The 26,805-nt window shown below is 38.3% G+C and overlaps 1 protein-coding gene across 1 annotated transcript in view; it reads left to right on the top strand.

The window, feature by feature from the left end:
• Nucleotides 1-26,214, top strand: part of LOC136872394 (alpha-L-fucosidase) — a 79,288-nt gene extending 53,074 nt beyond the window's left edge. The window contains 4 exon segments of the mRNA XM_067146209.2: nucleotides 2,797-2,937; nucleotides 18,901-19,063; nucleotides 25,762-25,912; nucleotides 26,005-26,214. Of these exon segments, the coding sequence (XP_067002310.2) occupies nucleotides 2,797-2,937; nucleotides 18,901-19,063; nucleotides 25,762-25,912; nucleotides 26,005-26,130 (581 nt within the window). The 3' untranslated portion in view covers nucleotides 26,131-26,214.
• The last annotated feature ends 591 nt before the right edge of the window (nucleotides 26,215-26,805 follow it).

The raw sequence follows: 26,805 nt of genomic DNA on the forward strand, positions 1-26,805 counted from the left end.
CCGACATCAGGCAGTTGTTATACATTTTTAGTAGCATCTGTGGACAGAATTCTGTTATCGTCTTTAATATCTCTGCTAGAATGACATCTGATCTAGTTGGCCTTTTTATTTCTTAGAGAACTAATCACTGTTGTTAACTCTTTTAATGAAAAAAGTGGTATATCATCTGTATCCTCCTTGTCCTCATCATCAATTATCTAAGGATGATATGGGAATAGTACATTCACTATATCCTCTATGGTTTTTGAGTCCTTAATCGGATTTGAGAGGTTCCCAAGTTTCTTCATAATGATCTTATATCGTAGTCCCCACTTCCTTAACCAATTTATCATTTGTTGATTTTACTCATTTTAGTTTGATTTCTGAGTTCTTTCTTTGCTGACTTATACTCCTCTGCGAGTGAGGTATCTTCTTAGTCAACTCATGCTCTCTGTGCCTTCCATCTAAGTCACAAACAACATCTTCTCAGTTCAGCAATTTCTTTGGTCCACCAGTACTCTGAACTTTTTCTGTTCTGTGGTGTGTTTTTTGTCATAGACAAATCACATGCTCTCTGAATGAACTGCATTGAGAATTTAACAGATTTCTCAGCCGCTTCATTTCCCTTGTAGCTATAACACTTTTCTGTTATACTCTCCATTCCATTCTTTAAAACCTCAAGAAATTTATATCTGTCCATTCTGTCTATATTCCACCATGTTGATTTACATGGTGCAATATTTAGCTGTTGAGTATTATTAAGAACATGAAAAATAATTTACTGGTGATCAGTTCATGTGTATTCCTCAATCACTCACCATCCATTGATTTTCGACACAATGTCCTCCGAAGCAAAAGTCACGTCTGGTATAGTTCCTTTACAATGTAGTCTCTGAAAGGTTGGCACATTTCCAACATTAATGATCATCAGAACCAATCTGGTGGCCATCTCCACAGTCCATCGTCCTCCAGAGTCTGTCTGTGGCATGCCCCATTCTAATGCTTGGGCTTTGAAATCACTTACAACTATTAAACTACTGTCCATCCCATGTAATGTATTCTCAAGACCATCCACCTTAGTGTAAAAATCGAAAGCTGACTCATTCAGAGTAAAATAACAGCTCAAAAAAGTGTATTCACCAATGCCGACCCAGACAAATCTGTCTCTGTGTCCTTGGTTTGTTACTTTGAAATTCATCTAAATTTGGTACCCAAATTGGAGCTGTTCCAAGATTATCCATGAACCAGTCTGGATAATCCCTATCCTGATATTGTTCACCAAGGAGAAAAATATCTACTCCTATCTCAAAAGTCATCTACATTAAAAGATTGTTTGCAGTTCGACTCCTCTGTATGTTTGCCTAAATAATCTGCATCATTTACAGCTTATTTGAGCCTTTTCAAAAGCTTCACAAAATGTTATGCATGCTCCTGAACCAGAAACATGATTTTGTTTAGCTTCAACATCCATGTCTCTACTGATTATACACCATGGTTTGCTTTACAACCTGCAACCTTGTGTCCAGATTCTTCACAATTAAACCAAAGCTTACATCTGTCCATGCTTCGCAGTTACATGCCTGATGCCCATATGATGGACATCAAAAGCAACGAGATACCATGATCCTTTTCTGGATTCTGGAATATAATCATCCTATGTTAATTTTTACCTATCTTCAATAGTTTCTGAGCCTTCTTATCTTCTACCTCTATAATGGCAAGTTTCTGCCCTCTGCCATTCATATTTGTCATTGAGACTTTTAATTCTCCTTCTAAATTCCCAAGATCCCATCTTACAGCTTCCCCCACATCTAAAGCAGTAGTGACATTATCCATGTTCTGAATTTCCAAGGTAGATATTAAAATATTAAGTTCATTTTTTTGGAAAACCTATATTTCTCTCTTTTGATTTTCTGTTGGGGACCAAGTTATGGCAGGCATAGATCAGTACTGGTGTGTTGCATATATTTAGTGCCTAAATCTAAAGATCTTATTCAATTATTTAATGTGTATAATGAGAATATTAATTCGCTATCATTATATATTATACATTTCTTAGGTGTTCTCCAATCCTGTAAATGGGAGAACTGCATGATAATTGATAAGAAGTCATGGGGAACAATATGAAATTCTTATCTTGTAATTTCCAAGGTAGTACGAGGGTTTAAAGTCTCACATCCCAATCTCATCCAAGGACATCTCTCAAAGATTTATTAAAATATGTGGCTTTATTGAATTCGAGAAGAGTTGCCCCAGCTTGTGTTTTGCAAATAGATCGAATGTTCACTCCACGGTCTTCTGGTTTTATTTTACTCTGAATGTCCTTCAAAATGTCTGTATAGTTCTTGCGGCTCGTTGGCTTGATAAGGACAGCTTCTGAACGACCCCTTAATTTTAACTGAGTCCGTTTCTCTTGATTTTCCCTGCTATCAATAATAATAACAACCACAACAATGATATACTGGTGCATTGAGTCCCTAATCTATCCTGATATAGCCTCACTATGTGCCCTGCTCTCTTCCTTTTAGCTCTTATAAACTTTCTGCCTGTGAAGTTCTCTGATGATGCAATTTCTTGGAGTTTCTTGTTTGATATTCTGCCTCCTGGATATACTTACTATATTCCTTTTCATTTTTCTTTGGAAAACCTCTATTTCTCTCTTTTACTTTTCTGTTGGGGACCAAGTTATGGCAGGCATAGATCAGTACTGGTGAGTTGCATGTTTTTAGTGCCTAAATCTAAAGATCCTATTCAATTATTTAATATGTATAATGAGAATATTAATTCGCTATCATTATTTTGATATATTTCTTATAGGTGTTCTCCAACCCCATAAATGGGAGAACTGCATGACAATTGATAAGAAGTCATGGGGCTACAGACGTGAAGCCAAACTGTCAGACTTTCTGACTGCTGATGATCTGGTTAAAGAGTTGGTAGTGACTGTTAGCTGTGGAGGTAAGCAACTCATCATAATTCTGTTATGTTTATGAGGAATGAAATATAACAATTTCTCATTGTAAGTATACCAGGGGTACTCCTCTGTCCGGTTGAACTGCGCGCCTTCTAGAAGGCCATCTGTGCTATGAATCTCGAACGAATGTAACTCAAGATACTTGGACCTTCAACCATTAGATGTCTCTCCATCGGCCTATATGCCCCCTCTGGCGGGATTAAGGTTAATTAATAATGAAGAAATTTCTATTTTCAAAGTTTGTTAGCCTTAGTTTTGGTAGATTGTTTTTTTTTATGTGTTAAAGTTGTCAGCACTCCTATGGCCTCCTACTTCCTTAGTTATTAACCAATCAGGAATTTTGTGTATATTTCTCTAGCCAATTAAAATTGGGGGTGTGTACAGGCATCCAGCCTATCTATAAAGAGTTCTGGAACTTTCCCCTCTTACATGCTATAAAAGCTGAGCACTTTTGGGCCGTATTGTCATCTTCTTCGCTCTGGTCTAGTGAATGCAACGTGATTAGGAGGCAGGGGCTGCCTACCGTCGTTCGGAAGGCCCAACTACTCAAGGTAATGGCAGAAATTCCTTAACATGTGATAGCTCCAGGCAGATAACTTGAGGGGAAGGTTTCAAACTTCTTTGATTAATGTAAAGTTCTAAAGTCATCGTTGAAATGTAAATTTTCGACAAGTCTGAGGACTCTGTTCAAATCCCTGCTGGGAAACATGTAAATTAAGGGAAAAAAAAAAGTGTTCTCCCTCTGTTGATTCCCATTCAACTTGATATGGGGTGACTAAAATTTTCTAAACCTCTAAATTCTTACATATTTTTGGTATTTAATATTTCTCGTTCAGTCACCCGCTGTAGTATAGGCTTACCCTCTGCAACTTCGGGTCATAAGCCCATTTAGGGTTTTAAGATGGCATGTGCTGTGTGTATTATGTAGGAGAGCTCCATGTCACCAGCCCAAATTAGCAAGATAATTAGCAGACAGGATCAGTGAGTGTGTGTCAATAATTACACCAGACAACTGACATCTAGCTCTAGCAAAAACATGTCTGTAAAAAGTTTAAATAAGCGTGTGTCGGACTTTGAAACAAAGTTTCTTAAACGGATGGATGAGTTCCAAGCTCACTTGGAACAGTTGACAACAGCCAGTGCCAGCAGGGCTGCCAACACTAACGCCGATGAAAATTTTGCACCCACACGTTGCATTTAAAATCAGTTAGTTCTAGTTATGAGTTGGTGCAGTGTTCCTTGAACAGTCATTCTTTCTGATTATATTAGACATGTTTGCAAAATTGTTAACTCGTTCGATAGAAGGCAGTTCGGTTTTAGAAAAGGTTATTCCACTGAAGCTCAACTTGTAGAATTCCAGCAAGATATAGCAGATATCTTGGATTCAGGAGGTCAAGTGGACTGTGTCGCGATTGACCTGTCTAAAGCATTTGATAGGGTGGATCATGGGAGGCTACTGGCAAAAATGAGTGCAATTGGACTAGACAAAAGAGTGACTGAATGGGTTGCTATATTTCTAGAAAATAGATTTCAGAGAATTAGAGTAGGTGAAGCTTTATCTGACCATGTAATAATTAAGAGGGGAATTCCTCAAGGCAGTAATATTGGACCTGTATGTTTCTTATATACAGGGTGAAGCGTAATTCGCGCACTCGGGCGTCGCAGCGCTCTCCTCACATGCCAGCAAAAAAAAAAAATGTCTCTTACAAAATTTCGTCTTGCGAGTATATCCGGTAGAAAATGGACTTTAAAGAGTAGCAATCTGGCAACACTGTAACCATATGTAGGGTAACTACCACTGTCAGCACGTCATCGTCGTGCTGTACAGTTGGTGCAGTGGGTAGAATTTTTGGTTGGCATGCAGGAGGTCGATGGTTCGATCCTGGGTTGAGGCACATTTTTTATTTGATAATTTCCATCCGACATTACCTACTGTAATACAGTAAGACATCGTTTCCGAGGTCACATGTATCCTACATTTACAACATAATAATAATAATAATAATAATAATAATAATAAATTGAGATACGTACTAAACAGCATGCGGTTACCAGACGCAACATGCAATGTTGAAAGGCAGAATTATTGGGACCATGGTGATAACACATACAAATTGTAACTGAGTTTGGACATTATTCGCAGAGCACGTTGCTAGGCCTACTGGTAATTTAACTCCCTAACGAAATGTAATGGACCTAATCGAGGCAAGAATAATAGTTGGTACTAATGTATGGGGTCCGCCTCTGTGGTGTAGTGGTTAGTGTGATTAGCTGCCACCCCCGGAGGCCCGGGTTCGATTGAAAAGTGGTATGAGGGCTGGAACGGGGTCCACTCAGCCTCGGGAGGTCAACTGAGTAGAGGTGGGTTCGATTCCCACCTCAGCCATCCTGGAAGTGGTTTTCCGTGGTTTCCCACTTCTCCTCCAGGCAAATGCCGGGATGGTACCTAACATAAGGCCACGGCTGCTTCCTTCCCTCTTCCTTGCCTATCTCTTCCAATCTTCCCATCCCTCCACAAGGCCCCTGTTCAGCATAGCAGGTGAGGCCGCCTGGGCGAGGTACTGGTCATTCTCCCCAGTTGTATCCCAGACCAAGAGTCTGAAGCTCCAGGACACTGCCCTTGAGGCGGTAGAGGTGGGATCCCTCGCTGTGTCCGAGGGAAAAGCCGACCCTGGAGGGTAAACAGATGATGATGATGATGATGATGATGATGACTAATCTATGGGACCATTGGAGGAGGGTACAAAGAAAACAGGTTTCACATCTAGTAGATGAAGTGGTGCGAATAAATTCACGCCCACGACGTGGAAAGGGCGCCTTTCAAAGCTGACCAATGAAAACGATTGTTCGTCCATTTCTAGGATCGTAGTATGTAAGTGCAAATGGTTTCTAGAGGACCCGCTGCAATCGCTGTTGACGATTAAGATGCCACCTGGACTACATTTACAAAATAAAAAGCATACGCCTCAACCCAGGATCGACCACTCGACCTTCACATGCTAACCCAAAACTCTATCCATTGCACCAACTGAACAATACGACTAACTACTGCTGACAGAGGTAGTTACCCTACATATGGTTACAGTGTTGCCAGATTGCTAATCTTCAACGTCGTTTTCTGCCGGATATACTCACAAGATGAAATTTTGTAAGAGACATTTTTTTATTGCTGGCATGTGAGGAGTCGCGCTGCGACGCCCGAGTGCGCGAATTACGCTTCACCCTGTATATATAAATGATATGAGTAAACAAGTGGAATCAGAGGTAAGGCTTTTTGCGGATGATGTTATTCTGTATAGAGTAATAAATAAGTTACAAGATTGTGAGCAACTACAACGTGACCTCGATAATGTTGTGAGATGGACAGCAGGCAATGGTATGTTGATAAATGGGGTTAAAAGTCAGGTTGTGAGTTTCACAAATAGGAAAAGTCCTCTCAGTTTTAATTACTGTGTTGATGGGGCAAATGTTCCTTTGGGGGATCATTGTAAGTATCTAGTTGTTAATATAAGGAAAGATCTTCATTGGGGTAATCAATAAATGGGATTGTAAATAAATGGTACAGATCTCTGCACATGGTTATGAGGGTGTTTAGGGGTTGTAGTAAGGATGTAAAGGAGAGGGCATATAAATCTCTGGTAAGACCCCAACTAGAGTATGGTTCAAGTGTAGGGACCCTCACCAAGATTACCTGATTCAAGAACTGGAAAAAATCCAAAGAAAAGCAGCTTGATTTGTTCTGGGTGATTTCCGACAAAAGAATAGTGTTACAAAAATGTTGCAAAGTTTGGGCTGGGAAGAATTGGGAGAAAGAAGACGAGCTGCTCGGCTAAGTGGTATGTTACATGTGATAAAATTCATTTTTGGGTCCGCATTGAAAGTATTTGTATTCAGTAACACTAGAATGTTTATATTGTTCTCCCATCTATTCAATTCAGTACAATACAATCTTAAAAGTTAGGACTCTGTCCTTATCAAAATATTAGCATAAAATTAATACATTAGATGGTACATGTTTCGCCTATCAATCATGGGCATCATCAGCCATAATTTACCTCATGAATAGATCAGGTACCTGATTGGGAATGACTTACGAATACTGTTAAAAACTATATCTTGTAAAATGGATTGGAGCTCGTTAAACAACTAATACAAAATAAAATGTGGTATACTATTACTTAACAATATTGTGTTAATATTTGAGTCTAAAAGGATGACATTCATTTGAAGATCACAACACTGATATTAAAAGATATTATCATAAAGATAAAAATCAGAAAGCACATTCCATTTGATTGTCAAAGGGCGTGTTGTTAAAAACTTGAAGAAAGTTGAGCATTGGTAGTGGTCGTTGGTTCTTGAAGTTTCTATTTATGTGCTTTTGAAGAATTTACATATGGCCTGGTTCTTTATAAGTTGATAATATTAGTTGAAATGCTGGTTGTGTAGGCTATATTGAAGTTTGTGTAGACGTCATTAGGCCATCTTTTTTGAAGTAGTATAATCAATAGCAGAAACAGTTCCACTTATAAAACTTCTCTGTATCTTGCCCCTAAAAGAACTCTTCTGGAGAAATCGTGAACTTGAAACTAGACCTACTTCAACCTTAACTCAGAAGATGTCACTACAGAAATCTAATGAAATTTTGTTATTTTGAAGTTTCCTGTACTGTGTGAATTTCTACTTGTTTTGATTGCCCTTCATCAAGAAGTTTGGACTTCTTTCAACAGATGTCACTGCTAATAAACTATGATCATGCACCCTGGTGCGAAGTGGAAGAACTTTGATTTGAAGAAGTTTTGTTTTCATAAGTTATTTTTTTACTAAATTATGTTCATTAATTTTTGGGTTGGTAATATTGATCTTTTCTTTCCGCCAGGTTTGAATTTAGCCAATCATGAATTTCTGTAATTAATTTTTCACCTATCACAGGCTTCTTCCTCGATTCTGAGTGTTACTTTTGAATTTAACCAATAAAGTGAGAGGGTGTGGCTGGTTTTATTCATGAAAGGTCCCGAACTTTCCCCGAGCGTTTATAAACTGCGGATTTTTACGTCTCTTGGCCATTTGATCGTCATCTAACTAAGTGTGTGTGTCAAGCAGGAGGCGGGAGGCGCCTCTTTCATCAGGCAGCAGTTCTTCAGCAAGGTAATAGCCAATTAACATATTTATTTCTTGCTAGCTCTGCAATTTAACCCGAAGGAGAGGTACGAAACTTTAACTATGTAACCTACTTTCTGAAAATGTAATTTCTGCCGGCTTATGTAATAACTGCATAATATCTTTAACTATAAATAGGGGATAGAGAGTGATGTACCCTTCCGAGCTCCCCTTCATATTGGTTTGAGGTGACTACGTTTTGTAACTGGTCCTTTTCCTTTCCGTAATGTTGTAACCGTCCAGGCTTCTCCAGCCAGACTAATTTAATATACTATCATTTTACGCGATATCATTTGATATCAAGTTTATCCACCATCGGCAATTATTCGTAATAACATATTTATTCTACGTCAATCATTTGTAAACAAGGAATCATATTATATAGTTATAACATCATTTATTATTTAAAATTATTATATTAGGTAGGATAGGAATTCATTATGTACTGTAAATATGGTCAATATGTTGAGACATAGTTGTTGTCATTTCATCTCATATTTGTGTATACGGAAAAGGTTATTCTTATAGCGGGGGGAAAATGACATGAGTCATTGGGTTAAACTCATGAGCCAAGGCAGTAAACAGCGACCCGCGCGCGAGGCTTGCATACCAGCAGACTACATCATCGCCACACCTACTGGTCTTGTCAAGAAGAGAGAAGAGGGAGATAATAATGCGATCTACGAATCAGATGCTTCGTTATATAGAGATCTGAGATTAAGCTGTTGCCAAGAGTGGGGAGAGCCCGGGTATATTATCAAGTGCGGAGCAACCCTCGAGATATTATCTAACACGGAGTCTCGGATACTCACTCACATCGCTACTTCTGCTGAGAACCTAACTACTATTAGAACTTCTACTGTGAACATCTACTTTGAATGACGTTATTGATTTTAAGACAGTGTGTGGTCTCTCCGAGACATAGTTTTTTTTTTTTTTTTTTTTTTTGTACAGTGTGTTGTCGCTTCAACACTTTACTCAGCTGCGGTAATGTTATCGGATCTACGTGAGACGAAACAAGCTTACGGCTTGTGTTATATTCAGTAAATCTTCTGGACGAAGAACTATGTTTAGTTCAAGTCCATGGAATTTGGTACAAGTCTGTACCGTATAAATAGTATAGCTCAGTTGGATTGAGATTTCTACTAACATGGAAAAATTCATATCTCTGAATTTTCTCCTCATACGATCAACGCTGATCAGTTTTTACAAGTATAGGGCCAATGTCTAATTTAAAGACTAGGCAATTAGGGAGTGCTAGTCCAGATAGCCCGTACCACATCAGAGAAGGAAGGATGTCCATGGAGTCAATTCTACATCGAGAAGAAGAGAACGTGTAACCACGGAAACCAGATGACTTCAACGGAAACTGCAATTGGTGAGCTTCAGTTAGATGAAGCAAGCAATAGGAATTTGAGTAACATAAATTCTAAATCCCTCCACGCTTTAAGAAACTTTTCCGATTCATCTCGTTTTTTTTTAAATAATAAATTCATTTGTATTTTATATTGCGTTAATTTTCTTTCTTAAGCGATACTTAATGGTTAATTATTTAAAATCCTACCCCTGTGATTTAAGTATAAGTCTCTATGCTAGTAAATATAAATTTTGGTTAAAACTGTAACCCTGGCGCCCAAACATCACATAGAGAAATGGGAAACCTTGGAATGTTAATTGTTTCTATTTGCGTGGCAATTTGCGGGCAAGTCACATATAGTTTATTTGATATTCATGTGTCCCAAGGTAATAACTTTCGTCTCCTCAAGTGAGAAGCTTAGGGTCGAACAGTTACATTTGTCGCACCAACGTGGAGCTCGAAAACCATTAAGTATTCGTGGAAAGAAAGCAGTAAAATAGAGCCTGTGTTTGTGGGGGTTAAGTGAGTGTCCATATAATTTGTATGTGTGAATTTGGGGGAATTATGGCTGCACAAGGTGAAAAGGACATGAAATTACATAGCGGAAACTTAGTAAAGGGAGGCGAGACGCTGAATTCTAGGAATGTTGTAGATGAAAGCATTGAAGTAGATAGAACGGTAGAGAGTGGTTGGAGCATGGAAAATAGAACAGAATCTGAGGTAGCTAGGATGGAGGGTGAGAAAGAAAGTAATACAAATAGTGATAAGAATATTCACCAACTGTTTGTGATGATGCAAGGGATAATAGAACAAACGAATGAAATTAGGAAAGAAACGGATGAAATTAGGAAGAAAACGAAAGGGATAGATGAAATTAGGAAGGAGATGTATGAAATTAGGAAGGAAACAGATGAAATTAGGAAGGAAGTAGAGAGAACGAAAACCGAAATTAGCAAGGAAGTAGAACAGACGAAAAGCGAAATTAGCAGAGAAATAGAACAGACGAAAACCGGAATTAGCAGAGAAGTGAATGCTAGGACGGATGCTTTAAATCATAGATTAGATGAAGCACTAGAACAGCAGAAATGTCAGGTGTTAGACGAATTTCAGGTAGGAGATTCTGTTCTGTTACGTGTTTCCATGCTCTCGTCCAGTGAAGAGAAGGTTACGAAGAAATTATTTTTGTTGTATCAGGGTCCATTCCACATTCATTGTCGGGTTGGTCCGTGTGCATACAGATTGAGAGATGGTAATCGTATCATGTTGGGCACTTATAATATTCGTTCTCTAAGACGATATATATCTGCGAATTAAGTGTAATGTCTCCCAGGTGTTGTTTTGATAACATTAAATGTACTTGAGTTAGAAAATATGAATTCATGTATAGGTTGTGAACCTAAACCTGACACTATTGTAGAAGCCATGAGTAACTTGGGATTTTTTTTGAAACTGCAGAAGGAAATTAATACAATAATTTTCTAAGTAGTAATATTTTTTGCAATGATAACAAGAAATTGCTTGCGGCCATCTAAGAGAGGTAAGCCACGTATGATTATGTGTGTGTGTGGTGTATATATTATGATAACCTGGAACTGCCGAACACTTTGATGGTGAAGTGCAAAGATAGAGTTATTTACCTGTTGTTATGTTGTAAATATTATGAGTGTGGCTGACAAACTTTCGGAAGAAAATTGGCAGGAATTATTATTAAGGTTAAATGGTATCATTGAAACAGACACTCTACAGTGAGATACAAGATTTGATTATGTATGTTTTTATTAAGTGTTTGTAAGATGTAATGATGTATATATATCAGCCGTATTGGTGTAGTGTCTTATTTCCAAATATGTTATATCTGTAAATAACAGGAGCGCGTATGTAACCGTCCAGGCTTCTCCAGCCAGACTAAATTAATATACTATCATTTTACGCGATATCATTTGATATCAAGTTTATCCGCCATCGGCAATTATTTGTAATAACATATTTATTCTGCGTCAATCATTTGTAAACAAGGAATCATATTATATAGTTATAACATCATTTATTATTTAAAATTATTATATTAGGTAGGATAGGAATTCATTATGTACTGTAAATATGGTCAATATGTTGAGACATAGTTGTTGTAATTTCATCTCATATTTGTGTATACGGAAAAGGTTATTCTTATAGCGGGGGAAAATGACATGAGTCATTGGGTTAAACTCATGAGCCAAGGCAGTAAACAGCGACCCGCGCGCGAGGCTTGCATACCAGCAGACTACATCATCGCCACGCCTACTGGTCTTGTCAAGAAGAAAGAAGAGGGAGATAATAATGCGATCTACGAATCAGATGCTTCGTTATATAGAGATCTGAGATTAAGCTGTTACCAAGAGTGGGGAGAGCCCGGGTATATTATCAAGTGCGGAGCAACCCTCGAGATATTATCTAACACGGAGTCTCGGATACTCACCCACATCGCTACTTCTGCTGAGAACCTAACTACTATTAGAACTTCTACTGTGAACATCTACTTTGAACGACGTTATTGATTTTAAGACAGTGTGTGGTCTCTCTGAGACATAGTTTTTTTTTTTTTTTTTTTTTTTTTGTACAGTGTGTTGTCGCTTCAACACTTTACTCAGCTGCGGTAATGTTATCGGATCTACGTGAGACGAAACAAGCTTACGGCTTGTGTCATATTCAGTAAATCTTCTGGACGAAGAACTATGTTTAGTTCAAGTCCATGGAATTTGGTACAAGTCTGTACCATATAAATAGTATAGCTCAGTTGGATTGAGATTTCTACTAACATGGAAAAATTCATATCTCTTCATTTTCTCCTCATACGATCAACGCTGATCAGTTTTTACAAGTATAGGGCCAATGTCTAATTTAAAGACTAGGCAATTAGGGAGTGCTAGTCCAGATAGCCCGTACCACATCAGAGAAGGAAGGATGTCCATGGAGTCAATTCTACATCGAGAAGAAGAGAACGTGTAACCACGGAAACCAGATGACTTCAACAGAAACTGCAATTGGTGAGCTTCAATTAGATAAAGCAAGCAATAGGAATTTGAGTAACGTAAATTCTAAATCCCTCCACGCTTTAAGGAACTTTTCCAATTCATCTCTTTTTTTTTAAATAATGAATTCATTTGTATTTTATATTGCATTAATTTTCTTTCTTAAGCGATACTTAATGGTTAATTATTTAAAATCCTACCCCTGTGATTTAAGTATAAGTCTCTATGCTAGTAAATATAAATTTTGGTTTACAGTTTTGTTTAAAACTGTAACCCTGGCGCCCAAACATCACATATAGAAATGGGAAACCATGGAATGTTAATTGTTTCTATTTGTGTGGCAATTTGCGGGCAAGCCACATATAGTTTATTTGATATTCATGTGTCCCAAGGTAATAACTTTCATCTCCTCAAGTGAGAAGCTTAGGGTCGAACAGTTACAATGACTTAATTTATTCTTATACGAGTCACCTCCATAGTTTGGGAATAGCCCCTGTTTCATCAGCCTAATGCCCTTTAGGTTTTAAGAATTCACATCTAGGAGTGCAAGATTTTGCCTCCATTCACTTTGTGTTTGAGCCATTTATTTAACCGTTTTTCCGTTTGTATGACGGCCCCGTAGGTTGGGTAGTAAATACCCCTGTATAATCATTTTTCCTATTGTAAGTTGTGCCTTCAGATACCAGAATTTGTAATTTAATGCTGACTTGAATAGGCTTGGAAAACTGTGAGCCTGTTAAGCTCTTTTTCAAAGTTTTGTAAGATTAATGAATGCCTCTGGGAGGCTTGATATTGAAATTGACTGAGCAAGTGCTCCATGTATAAGGGGAGTTCTGCCTTTGCATAAAAATTGTGCTCTTTATAAAGTTGAGCTGAGAGCTCAGGAAATGTAAAGCGAGGGGCTTGAAGCCCAGGACTTGTGGACTTCACGGTATTGTATTTTCCTTGACTTGTTCCAAATTTGCTAATTGTAACTGTTATTTGTTGATTTTTTTGAAATTCTAAAAAATATAACCTTTGTTAAAGTTTAAAATGAACTTTGATATTGTAGTTAGACCCATTCACCCCGAACCTTCTTTCACCTCTACTGGTCCACGGGTAACCCCGTAACAAGTGGTAGCAGAGTGTGGTTGAATGGGTCTCTATTAAGCCCTGTTTGACGGCTAAACATAGGATTCGATTTATACTCTAACAATTTTCTCAGTTGCTGGAATTTTCTTTCTTCTCTTTTCTAATTTTGTAAACTCCTTTCATTATGTCTGGCCCTCGCAAAGTCCTCCATCCCGGCTACTTGTGCAAGGAGGAATTGATTTACGAATTATCTATTAGAAATGTTCAATCTGGAGGCACGGTTGCGGCAGATACAACCAAACTGAAAGAGTCATTAGAGTTACCAATTAGTCTCCCAACTTTGGGAGAGAAGGATATTGATGAGGCTCTGTCCACTATCACGGACAACACCACAGAGCTAGCTTCGGTAGTAAGTTTTTTTGAAGTAAGTGATCCTTCTGCTAACCAACTTAAGAGAGTGCAGGCAAGATTGTTCCACTTTTATAATAGGGTGCGCAATCTGTTGTCTCTAAAACTAAAGGAAGATCATGCTAAGGAGGCGAGTAATTTAATTGATCATCTATCAAAAATGTCCAGTAAAGTTAGTCAATTGTTTACTGGGACAGCTACTCCCAAAACCGGCCAAGCCACTATTGTAAACATAGCTAATGAGGAGGATTCTTCCAACGGTGAAGAAGGTAGTAAATCTGCGGCAACTCAACAAACTTCTGCCCCATTAGGAAATGAGCCTGATCGTCGTACCTCAATTCCACCTTTCTTTTTAAATAATGTTGTGTCTGAAGCTTCTCCACCTCCTAGGCCGTTACCTACTATGTCACCTGGGTTTCGTAGTTTGCCTCACCCTTTGGCTATGTTGCTTAGGGGAATTTCTAAGTTTTCTATTAATTCTACTAATGATGTAATTTCATTTTTAAGATTCTTAGTTGAGTTTCAAGATCACGCTTTAGTTTTTTTTTCTCTCTCCTTCTCAAATTCTTCAGATTATTTACCCTTACTCCATTGGTGTCCTCTCGGACAAGATAGTCAGGGCAATAGCTGAACAATCGTCTATAGAAGACTTCCACGCCCATCTGCTAGTTAATTTCATTCTGGCTCGAGCCATGTCGTCCCTAATTCAAAGGTATTATTACAGAGTACAGCGTCTGGATGAAAATCTCGCCGACTTCATCCAGGACATTAAGTTTTATACAAGGGTATTTGCTCTTCCTTTCCCTGAGGATCAAATTGTTCAAACCATTGTGGAAGGCATTTCCCCACCCTACAGGTCATACTTGTGTTTTGCGTCGCGCCCTCAAACTTTTGCTGAGTTAGAGGCTATGGCTGTCTCAGCCGAAGGAGTTAGCTATGACGACACATTATGAGTCGCTAAGGAGCCCCCTCCGTCTTCTAGTAATTTTCGGCCCCAACTACGCTGAACATTCACTATTACAAGTGGAAAGTATTGAATAGGTGGTTTTTTATTAAATTATCCTTGATATATATGCCAAACATTCACTACCCGTAAATGCTATGCTTGTGGGTCGATGGATCATCTGCGTAACAAGTGCCCAGTGATAAAATCGAGTGGGACAAAGAATGGAGCAGGTTCATCACAAGGATGTTTCAAGTGTGGCTCCTTTAATCACCTCGCCAAGAACTGCCCTAACACCAATAGCACCCCCTCCTGTTCAACTTCTGGTGCAACCTCCACCAACTCGAATAATCGAAAGTGACTAGTGGCATCGGCTGAGTTGTCAAATTCATCTTCCCAAGGCTCGGCCCCGGTTAAAACCTCTAAAAACTCGGAACAGGGTAGAAGTTCTTCTAACCCCGCAGTTGGATGCTCTAAAAAATGCCTTAGGATTGCGGCGGAGTCCCCCGCACTTGTACCTTTTCTCAAGATTGAGTTGAATAATGAACCCGTTACCACTCTATTAGACTCTGGGAGTGTTTGTTCTATTATTTCAGCTGAATGGTAATCAAAATTAAAGTCTGTCTGTAAATTTCCTGACTTCAGTTCAATGCATTTCAGCTAATTCTTCTCCATTAGAAATTTTAGGTTTCCTATTTGCCAAAATTCGTATTTCTAAATTCACTTGGAAAGTAAAACTGTTTGTGGCTAAGCACTTGTCTTGCCCCATTATGTTAGGAGCAGACTTCATGTCTCATACCGGTCTAGTGCTCGACATTCGGAGCAAGTCATGCACTTTCAAATTTGCCAAATATTGTAAAATTCCCTTGCTTAAATGTAATTCTGCATCATGTTCATCTGTTTCGCCTACCCAGAATGAGATGTTGTTAGACCTTAGACATATACCTGAGGAGCAGGCTCATAGTATTCGTAAGTTGTGTCAGTCGTTTCCAGATGTATTTTTCAATACTCTTGGTGTTACTGACCTTATTGAATACAAGATTGAGGTTACGGATTCGATTCCAGTTAGATTTCCTCCTTATAGGTTATCTCCTGCTAAAATGAAAGCTCTTAAGGAGAAGATGGTATTATTCGACCCTCTAAGTCGGCGTATTCGTCGCCCATTTTTCTGGTTCCGAAACCTCAAGGTGGCTTCAGGCCAGTGATTGACTATAGGACATTAAATCAGAAGGTGGTGTTACAATCTGTGCCTCTTCCCAACCTTCACTCTTGTTTTTCATGTTTTCGGAAAGCTAAGTTCTTCACCATCTTAGACCTTAATCAGGCGTATAATCAAATCATCTAACAGCTTTTGCCACGGATTGGAACTTGTATGAATACAACTGTGTGCCTTGTGGGCTCTCCACAGGGGCAGCTGTGCTAACTAGTCTGCTAGATAGGGTCTTCCCTGACATCAAGTTTGAATACTTATACCATTATCTTGATGATGTCATCGTATTTTCTGAGACCTTTGAAGAACACCTTGTTCATCTGAAAGAGGTCCTTAATCGCCTTCGTAAGGCAGGGTTAACTGTGAAGTTATCTAAGGTAGCTTTCGCTAAGCCTTCCATGTCATTCCTAGGGCATATTGTGTCGTCCGATGGTGTTTCTATTGATCATTCTAGAACACAGGCCATCCGTGATTTCAAACCTCCTAAGGACATTAAAGGTATTGCCAGGTTCATCGACATGGTGAATTTCTTCAGGAAATTTATTCCCAACTTTGCTAACAGAGCGTCGCCATTGAACTTACTATGTAGGAAAGGCATCAAATTCGAGTGGGGGCCGTCACATTAAGCCGCTTTTGAAGATCTGAAATTAGCCCTTTGCAACACCACCATCCTTGCTATGTCTGATTTCTCAAAGAAATTCATCGTTCAGACCGACTCTTCATCGTCGACGGTGGCTGCCGTGCTTCTTCAAGAAACTGAACTCGGAAGGTGACCCATCACCTATGCGTCTAGAACACTATCGGCTCAAGAAGCCAAGTATTCCATCTATGAACTTGAGGGTTTGGCAGTCTTATTTGCATTAGAGAAGTTCCGCCTGGAACATGTCAAGTTCGACCTATTGGTATTATAAATTTACTCATTCAGGACAAATTCCCTATGGGAATCAACATCTATATCATCTGATGGCCAGGCAGGCATCAATTTTTGGAAATGAGAAATAGCTCTCATAGTGCATTGGCACTGCTGGTGGCTTCAAGTACCCTATGCAGTGGCCTCCTCGGTATCACTAGCCTTGCATCTTGGGAGGTGTGCTAAGTCCCAACTGATGAGCCCAACTTAGTACATGAGGGCAAAATGCAGGCAACCAAGAATGAGTTAGCTGGAAAATTTATAATGTCCAATAACGGACCATTATATTGGTATTATAAATTTACTCATTCAGGACAAATATTTTAAGTTCCTTATGGGAATCAACATCTGTATCATCTGATGGCCAGGCAGGCATCAATTTTTGAAATGAGACATAGCTCTTATAGTGCATTGGCACTGCTGGTGCCTTCAAGTAGCCTATGCAGTAGCCTCCACGGTATGCACTAGCCTTGCGTCTTGGGAGGTGTGCTAAGTCCCAACTGACGAGCCCAACTTAGCACAACCAAATGCAGGCAACCAAGAATGAGTTAGCTGGAAAATTTATAATGTTCAATAACGGACCATTGTATTGGTATTATTAGGCGAAACATGTACCATCTAATGTATTAAGTTTATGCTAATATTTTGATAAGGACAAAGTCGTTTTAAGATTGTATTGTATTGAATAGGTGGGAGAACGATATAAACATTCTAGTGTTATTGAATATAAATGGTATGTTCCGAGCTGTTAGCGGAGAGATGGAGTGGAATGACATTAGTAGACGAATAAGTTTGAGTGGCTCTTATAAAAGTAGGAAAGATCACAATATGAAGATAAAGTTGGAATTCAAGAGGACAAACTGGGGCAAATATTCATTTATAGGAAGGGGAGTTAGGGATTGGAATAACTTACCAAGGGAAATGTTCAATAAATTTGCAATTTCTTTGAGATAATTTAAGAAAAGGCTAGGAAAACAACAGACAGGGAATCTGCCACCTGGGTGACTGCCCTAAATGCAGATCAGTATTAATTGATTGATCAATTTGATTGATTAAAGTACAAGGCCAATGCAATAAAATGTATCTTAAAGGAAACTATAAGCAAATTCACATAACATGTATCGATGTGTGTTTTGACCTCATTGGGCCTTCTTCACCTTGAAAACAAAAATATAAAGTCCACAGAACACTCTAAAAACACAACGTTAAGTCCTATGAATGATCAATCTTGAAATACTTTATCTTATAGTGTTGTTAAAAAGCATAACCAAACATATGGAAGAACTAATACAAGCACTCAATTCTAGAAGTCTTGATGTAAGAAAGCCTTGAGAAATTGACAGTTAGAAAAAAATGAAATATGTTGTCAGTACGGAAAACAAAAAAACATAGCAAAACATGAAACTGATAGACTGCCAGGCAGGTCAGCTGTTAACTATGGCAAGGAAAGGGGAAGAGGAAATCATGGGAGGGAGAAACTTTAAAAAATATATATGTGAAGGTCTAAATATTCACTGTGATTCATATAATTTTGTTTTTAAGCCCAAACATGGCCTAAGCTTGATATATTCACATAAATTCAAGTCTGAGACCAGCTCTCAGGCCAGATCAGTCTGAGTCTGAGATTATGTGTTTGTGTAGCCCATCACCTGATCAATTATTGACCCTGAAATTCCTGGATAGACTACCCTTTTGTGGCAAGTTGTCTGTCTGTATAGCCCATCACCTGATCAATTGACCCTGAAGTTCCTGGATAGACTACCAATTCTTGGTAAATTGTCTGTCTGTGTAGTCCATCACCTGATCAACTGGCACTGAAGTTCCTGGATAGACTACCCATTCGTGGCAAATTATTAATCCAAAATATTCCTTTCCAGGGAACCTGTTGTTGAATGTGGGTCCAACAAAGGATGGAATGATTCCTACTCTCCTTGAAGAACGGCTGCGAGATGTGGGGTCTTGGTTAAAAATAAATGGAGAAGCCATTTATGGTAGCATACCTTGGATGGCACAGAATGATACTGTTACTGATGGAGTTTGGTAAGTAAGAGTTAACTATAATTCATATGGAATATTCCCCACTAAAGAATTTTAAGAAGCAAATTGGTCATCATCTTCATCGTTGTTGTTGTTGTTGTTGTTGTTGTTCAGTTTTGGTAAAAATATTCAAAAATATTTTACATTTTCTTTAAATCATACATATAGTCACACTGTATACAGCTATATTAGCATAGCCACAATGACAATAGTAAAGTGATAAAGGTACGAAAGAGGTAAAGTAACCAAGGGAAGAGATGCTTACATTCATTTGTTTCTGTAAGTAAGAAATCTGTAGCCAGTTGACATCCCTGGATGAATTATTTTCTATCTCATCATCATCATATGCAGTTTCCAGCTGTTGGCCAGGTCTGCTTGGAACATGAGCCTCTCCATTTCCTGTTGTCTTCCCACCACTTCTCCATCGTCACTCTCACTCCTATCCTCTTCTCTGTAATCAGTCTTCCACTCCTTTTATCCACCTGTCTCTTGGTCTTCCTCTGAGTCTCTTTTCTTGTTATTTCCATTTCATGCACCCTCCTCGGTATCCTTTCCTCTGTCATTCTGTTCATTTGTCCATACCATCTAAGTTTAGATGCCTCTATCCTCTTCTGTAGTAGCTCTTCTTTTACTATATCTCTAACCCTCTTGTTTCTCATCTTATCCATTCTTGTCACTTCTATCCTGCTTCTCAGATATTTCATTTCACTTGCCTGTATCCTAGCTACGCCTCTCTGCCTCATTATCCAAGTTTCTGCTGCATATGTCAGAATAGGTACATAGTATGTCCTGTATATCACTGTTTTGCTTCTCTGAGGGACATCCTTGCTGCAAACCAGGCTTCTGACACTTTTCAGGAATGCTCCTGTTTGTCTTCCACACTCGATTATTTCCTTATCATTTCTTCCACTTTTCTAAGGTACTTCCCAGGTACTTGAATCTCTTTACCTTCATAAGTTGTTCCCTTCCAAACATTATCCCTCTCATAGGTCTCTCCCTCTTCCTACTTGTGATGACTATCTCAATCTCTTTGGCATTAAATTTCATTCCATATTGTTTCACCTCCTCTTCCCATGCATCTAACTGTTCCTGGATATCCTCTTCCTTTTCTCCCCAGACTAACAAAGTCATCTGCAAACATACTCACTTCATTTTTCCTTCCCCAATTTTCCTTGCGAATCTTGTCATTAGCTCGTCTGTTACTACAATGAAGAGTAAAGGTGACAGAGCACTTCCTTTTCTATCTAACAAGTGGAAAAATATTGCTGAAAATGAACAGAGGATGGAATGACAGAAAAGAAGGAATGTGGAATGATAGTCAGACATGTTCATCATTGAAGAAAAGGTGTGGGCAAACAGTTGAGTCCAATTGAATTAAGAGATTGTATTAAAATGTTAGGGGGCATGATTAGTGCAGTGGTTTAGTTGATGGCTTTTCATCGGGACAACCAGGATTTGACCTTGTAGATTCTAGGATGAGATTTTCACCTGAAAAAAAAACAAACAACAACACACGGAATCAGGAAGGACATTCAACATTAAACCCCAAGCCATCACCACCATCATCATATGCAAACGTCAAGGAGCAGTCAAAGGGCCCCTCATCTTGAAGAATCAGGCCTAAACAGAGCTTTTATATAGGAACTCTAAAGTTGGCAAACAGATTGAGCTTACAAAAGCTATGAACAACACTCTGTCCAATTTTTATCAATTCAAGAAATGCATATCCTATCGCCAGATATCTCAGTGATGTATAAAAATTAGATGTTCAAATCCAAGGCTAAGATCATGACACTGAGCTCGATAGCTGCAGTCGCTTAAGTATGGCCAGTATCCAGTAATCGGGAGATAGTGGGTTCAAGCCTCACTGTCGGCAGCCCTGAAGATGGTTTTCCGTGGTTTCCCATTTTCACACCAGGCAAATGCCGGGGCTGTACCTTAATTAAGGCCACGGCCGCTTCCTTCCATTTCCTAGGCCTTTCCTATCCCATCGTCGCCGTAAGACATATCTGTAAGTAATAATAATAATAACTTAAATGTTTCCACCTTTTCAATACAATATATATATCTGTGTCGGTGCGACGTAAAGAAAATAGCAAAAAAAAAAAAAGATCATGTCTGCTAATTTAGTTATTCTAGGCATAGCCTTCTAAGTTCATACATCTATTATTATGGATTCTGTAGTAGACTTAAAAGCCAGTTCTTCCCGTCTGTCACTAACACTATCAAATGTGCTCATGCTCCTATCAACCTGGACGACTTCAGCAATCCTGGACTCATCTTGATAATGTTCTGTCTGGAATTTAGACTCCAGTCATTCTTTTAGGCAACTTCAATACCCAGTTAGGTAAGGAGCGAAAGTTTAGATACACAATAGGTGAACATCCAGTTTATGCCTGAACAAACCGCATTGGGGAATGTTTCATCGACACCTGCAAGGAGATGAACCTCAAGATTATGACCACCTACTTAAATAAGAATCCTCATAAGTGTATGACCTGACACCTAATGAACTGACTGGTAAACGTCAGGTACGCCATATTGCCATATCTGACCACAGTTTCTGCAAGATACAGAATGTGAAAATTCTTAGATGTGCTAATATTGATTCAGGCCTTTATCCAACTAAAGTTGCGGTTTGTACCGAAGCCAATCACACATTCCAAATGCTGAAGATCTGTATATTTCAGATCAAAAAACTCATATAGTAAATCAAAATATCATCCTTGATTTCCAGAAAGAGTTTGATTCTCTAGAATCCCACAAGTAGGAAGGCATTTCCAAGAAGGTTTAGGAATGCTGCTACTTTTAACAGTCAGTTTCACATGAAAAAAGGAACACCCATGGTGAACTGAGAAGTGTGATGAAGCCCTCAAAAAACTTTTTCATATTTGGAATCACTGAAATGAAATACTGTAAGAAAAAATGGAAGAATTCCTCATCCTAGGTAAAGTGACTGCTAAAGTGATCCTGAAAGCAAAACATGTTTGTTAAAAGGATCAGCTTGAGACCACTGAATAATCCTTCAGGGGAAACTACATTAGTGATTTTTACCATATTTTCAAATCTGAACTTAACGGCTACCAATCCTCTGTGGTGTGTTTCCAGGACAAGAACAGTAGTCTTATTCTGAATAATCATGACAGTTGTGAATGATTAGCTCAATATTTTTAGTCATTAGTCAACTGCGTTTCTCCAGCATCAAAGATTACAATTTTTGGTCCATCCTTCATTTCACCTCATTCTCTTGCACCTGATCGAGAAGAAATCACCCAAATCATTGCATCTCTCTCCAACACAAGATATCAGACAAGGATTTCAGAGTTGCCGAACTTCTGAAAATGGCTGATCCCCATTTTGATGCCAAAATTGAATTTTATGATATATCAGAATCAGAAACTATTCCTAAGGAGTGGCAGTCAGCACTTATCCAACTTCTACCTTTTGATGATAAAGCATTTCACAAGTAGTGGAAACCGCACGTGCGGTATAGGATGCCTCAAAAATAAAGCACCTTACAAAATTACAATTTTTGATGTACAGAATATACAATGATAATACCTTCAGTTCTTCTTCACACAATAAATTTTTTTTTTCAATAAATCACAACTACATAAAATTTAAATACAAAAATCACTTCAAAAATAATTCTCACATCTTGCAATGTTCATTCTGTCCAAAAAGAAAAGGTAAAACAACATATTAAGAAACACTATAATCAATGATTTTAAATAAAAAGTAAATAGTTTACATTTCCAAACTCAATAATATAATTTCACGAAACACAATGCTTATTTCCAGTTCTTCGTCCTACCACCGGCGGCAAGATAGACTGAAAGAAGCTGCAAAACCACTTGGCTTAAGAGAAGGATGAAGAAACAGAAAAGAGTGGGTAACAAAGGAGATGTTGGAGAAAATGGAAGAAAGAAGAAAGTGGAAAGCAATTAAAACACAAGAGAGCAAAAATCAGTACAGAAAACTAAATAATGAGTTAAGAAGAGAAAGTGACAGAACTAGAGAAAAGTGGTTAAATGAGAAATGTGAGGAGATTGAGAGTTTGGAAAGAGAAGGGAAATATGAACAGATGTATCAGGAAGTAAAGAGAATGGGATTTAAAAGGAAAAGTTGTAGGACAGGAGGAACAATTGAAGGAAGTGATGGAACAGTCCCTGATCCAAGTGAGGCTTTAAAACAATGGAAAGGATATGTAGAGTCTTTGTATATGACTGAAGATAGGCCACTAGACATTCAAATAAAAGAAGAAAGTAAAGTGACTGAAGATGAAAAGGGATGCTCTACTTGCTATTAAAGAAATGAGACGAGGAAAAGCATGTTGAATTGATAACCTACCAACAGAAATTGTAAAAGGGTTAGGAAGTAAGGGTACACAAGTTTTAACATCATTTTGTAATAGAATATATGAGACAGGCCAGTGGCCTGAAGATTTTCTCACCACAGTAATGATCCCTATAGCAAAGAAGAAGGATGCATCTAAGTTTGAAGATCACAGGACCATAAGTCTGATTTCCCATGCAGCAAAAGTACTATTGAGAGTCCTGAATCGAAGGTTATATAAAAAATTAGATGAATCGATTAAGGAAGAGCAGTATGGATTTAGAAAGGGAAAAGGTACAAGAGATGCTATTGGGTTACTAAGAACTATGGGAGAAAGATACATTGATAAAGGAAGACTGGTATTCGTGACTTTTATTGACCTGGAAAAGGCTTTTGATAGAGTTCAATGGGAGAAATTATTGGGTATACTGAAGAAGAATGGAGTAGACTGGAAAGAAAGAAGGCTAATTAAGAACCTTTACATAAATCAAACTGTCCAAATCAGAATAGGACATGATCAGTCAGAAGGGAGCAGAATTGGCAGAAAGGTGAGGCAAGGCTGTTGTCTTTCACCAACGCTGTTTAATATATACTTCGAGGAATTAATTGCAGATTGCTTTCAAGGAAAACAAGGTGTGGCAGTTGGAGGAAAAAGAATGGAATGCATTTGATTTGCAGATGACATGGCAGTTCTAGCAGAAACTAAAAAAAAATGATGAATGCTATGTTTGAAAAATTGAACAGATCCTGTAAGAAGTTAGGCATGAAAATTAATAGGGAAAAGACCAAGGCAATGATCATGGGGTCATAGAAGGACTCAACAGCTAAAATAATACTTTCGGGGGAGGAGATCGTACAAGTGTCTAAATTCAAATATTTGGGAAGCATAATCAGAAATGATCTTCATTGCTTGGATGAAGTGAAGACTAGAATTGCAATGGCCAAGGAAGCATTTATGAAACAAAGGACACTGTTCAGTGGGCCTCCAAATAAGGACCTTAAGAGGTTAGTGAAGTGCTTTGTGTAGAGTGTGGCGCTTTATGGGGCTGAGACTTGGACGTTGAGAAAAGAGGAAGAAAGAAGACTAGAAGCATTTGAAATTTGGATCTGGCAGAAGATGGAGAAAATCAGCTGGCAGGAAAAAGTAAGGAATCAGGAAGTATTCAAAAGAGTGGGTGAAGGAAGGAAAGCGATATTGGAATGCATTCAAAGACAGAAGAAAAATTGGTTAGGCCACTGTTTGCGACAAAATTGTTTAATAACCGAAGCATTGGAAGGGAGGATACAAGGAAAACTGAAGAGGGGAAGGAAGAGGTATCAGTTAGTAGACAGTGTAAAGGTAAATAGAAGCTATTGGAAGACAAAGAGAATGGCTGAAGACAGAACAGAGTGGAGAATTCATGCGAAGACCTGCCGATAGGCAGACCACCAGTGATGATGATGATGACACAAAATTAGGAAACCAAATTATTGAAGATGTGGTGATTGAACTATGGAACTGTTTGTAGCAGCAGGATTTCCTAAACAGATGGTATAATGGCTTTGAAAGTTCCACATTACAATTGTTTACGTGACACTCCAGTTCGAATCTTGTCCTTCCAAACATGGCACAGTCAAACAGTATGAGGTCCACCGTTTGTGAAGATCCACAAAAGCACAAGTAATCATCTGCAATGTTAATTTTGAAGCGTTAGAGTAGTAGTTAAACTTTCCATGGCTGGAGAGAAACTGAGTGAGAATGAATTCGGACACTAATGTTCTGCAGTGGAGTCAGCTATATATGTCGGGAAAAAATAATTCTCTTGTGACAGAGCCTTTTGTACTTGATGTCCGGACATTGTTCCACTGTCTTATTAGATGTGTTTTAATTTGGGCTTTTGCATAGCTCGGATGAGGAGTTTTCTCTTGCGAGGATGTCTGCCTTTTCATTTCCAGGAGAACCAGTGTGTCCTCGGATCCAGGAAAGACAGATGTAGGGGCACTGCTGTGCTCTAGATCTTCTAGTAGCAGCTATTAGATTGACATTGTGCTTGTCCTTGTACCATTGATGCATCTTTCAAATGTTGAATGGACTTTTGGAGCTATTCAGAATTTTGACTACCTCTGTCTGATTTGAACCCACAGTCTTGAGATCTGGAGGAGTTCATATATAATTGCAGTAAGATGACATTAAAAGAATTTTATCACAATTTTTTTGTTTTACATCACACCGATACAGGAGAACTATTTCCTGCCCTTCTACCTTTCTTGCCATACTTGTTTTTGAAATTCCTAGGTCATCAAGAAGGGAAGGGGCTGATAATCATGTAGTTTGATTTCTTGACAATTTTCATCATCACTGAATGATTCTACATATTTTGTTATAGGTATACAATGAGTGGAAATGCTTCAGTAGAATCTGCTGTTTATGCAACTGTGTTAGATTGGCCAGCATCAGGAGTTATATCTCTTGGAGTCCCAATTCTCTCAGAACACTCAAAGATAACTATGCTAGGACTGAAGGAAACAACGCTCGCAGTAAGATATACATTTGATTGATTCTCACTTATTAGCTTTCTATAATTTTTAGCTCATAGATACGCTAATAAAATTAATTTTCTTTCTTTCAGTGGTCACAGAATGGATCAGCGCTTAGTGTAAACTTTCCAGATAAATCTAAAGTTGCTACTGAATGGGCCTGGGTCCTTAAGATGACCAACGTCAATTCAAGAATACATAACATTTCACTGCTGTGATAGAAATTGTTTTATTTATAATGGTCTTCAATTGGTCTGTTTGTATATTTGACCAATAAACTTCATCATGCAGTTTTCTAATTACACTGTCTACTCTTAAAAAAAACCCTGATCAGTTCTACTTGCCACAGAAAAAAAAAATCTATCAACTTCACATCCAAGTATCCTGCACATCTCATCATTGTTATTAGTTTGACCAGTTTAATATAATGCACCTTCAAATTGGATGTTTGTTATTTTCTGGAGAAAGAAGACATACAGTACAGTCGAACCTCGATATCTCGAATTTTCAGTATCTTGAAGTAACTTAAATTTCCCGGCAATTTGTCCTATCTAATGGAAACGAGAGAGGTCCACCTATTCAATACCATACAATGTTATAAGAAAAATTACATTTTATTATACTCGGTACCGGTTTCGATGCTGGTGTGCATCATCATCAGCCAAAAATAAGAAAAATATACATAAACAAAGTTACAATAAACAATGCATAAAGTACATACAAATTTTACAGAACTGGCAAGACCTAATTAAAAACGGGATCCATAAACATTAACCTATGACTTAAACTTACAAAATAGCACCAACTGTCTTAAAACTATGAATATACATCTAACATAGCCGCTTTCTTTAAGTATTAGATAACAAGATCTTTTTGATGAAAAATATTGGCGG

Source organism: Anabrus simplex, chromosome 4 (assembly GCF_040414725.1).
Source record: "Anabrus simplex isolate iqAnaSimp1 chromosome 4, ASM4041472v1, whole genome shotgun sequence".
Lineage (NCBI taxonomy): Eukaryota > Metazoa > Arthropoda > Insecta > Orthoptera > Tettigoniidae > Anabrus > Anabrus simplex.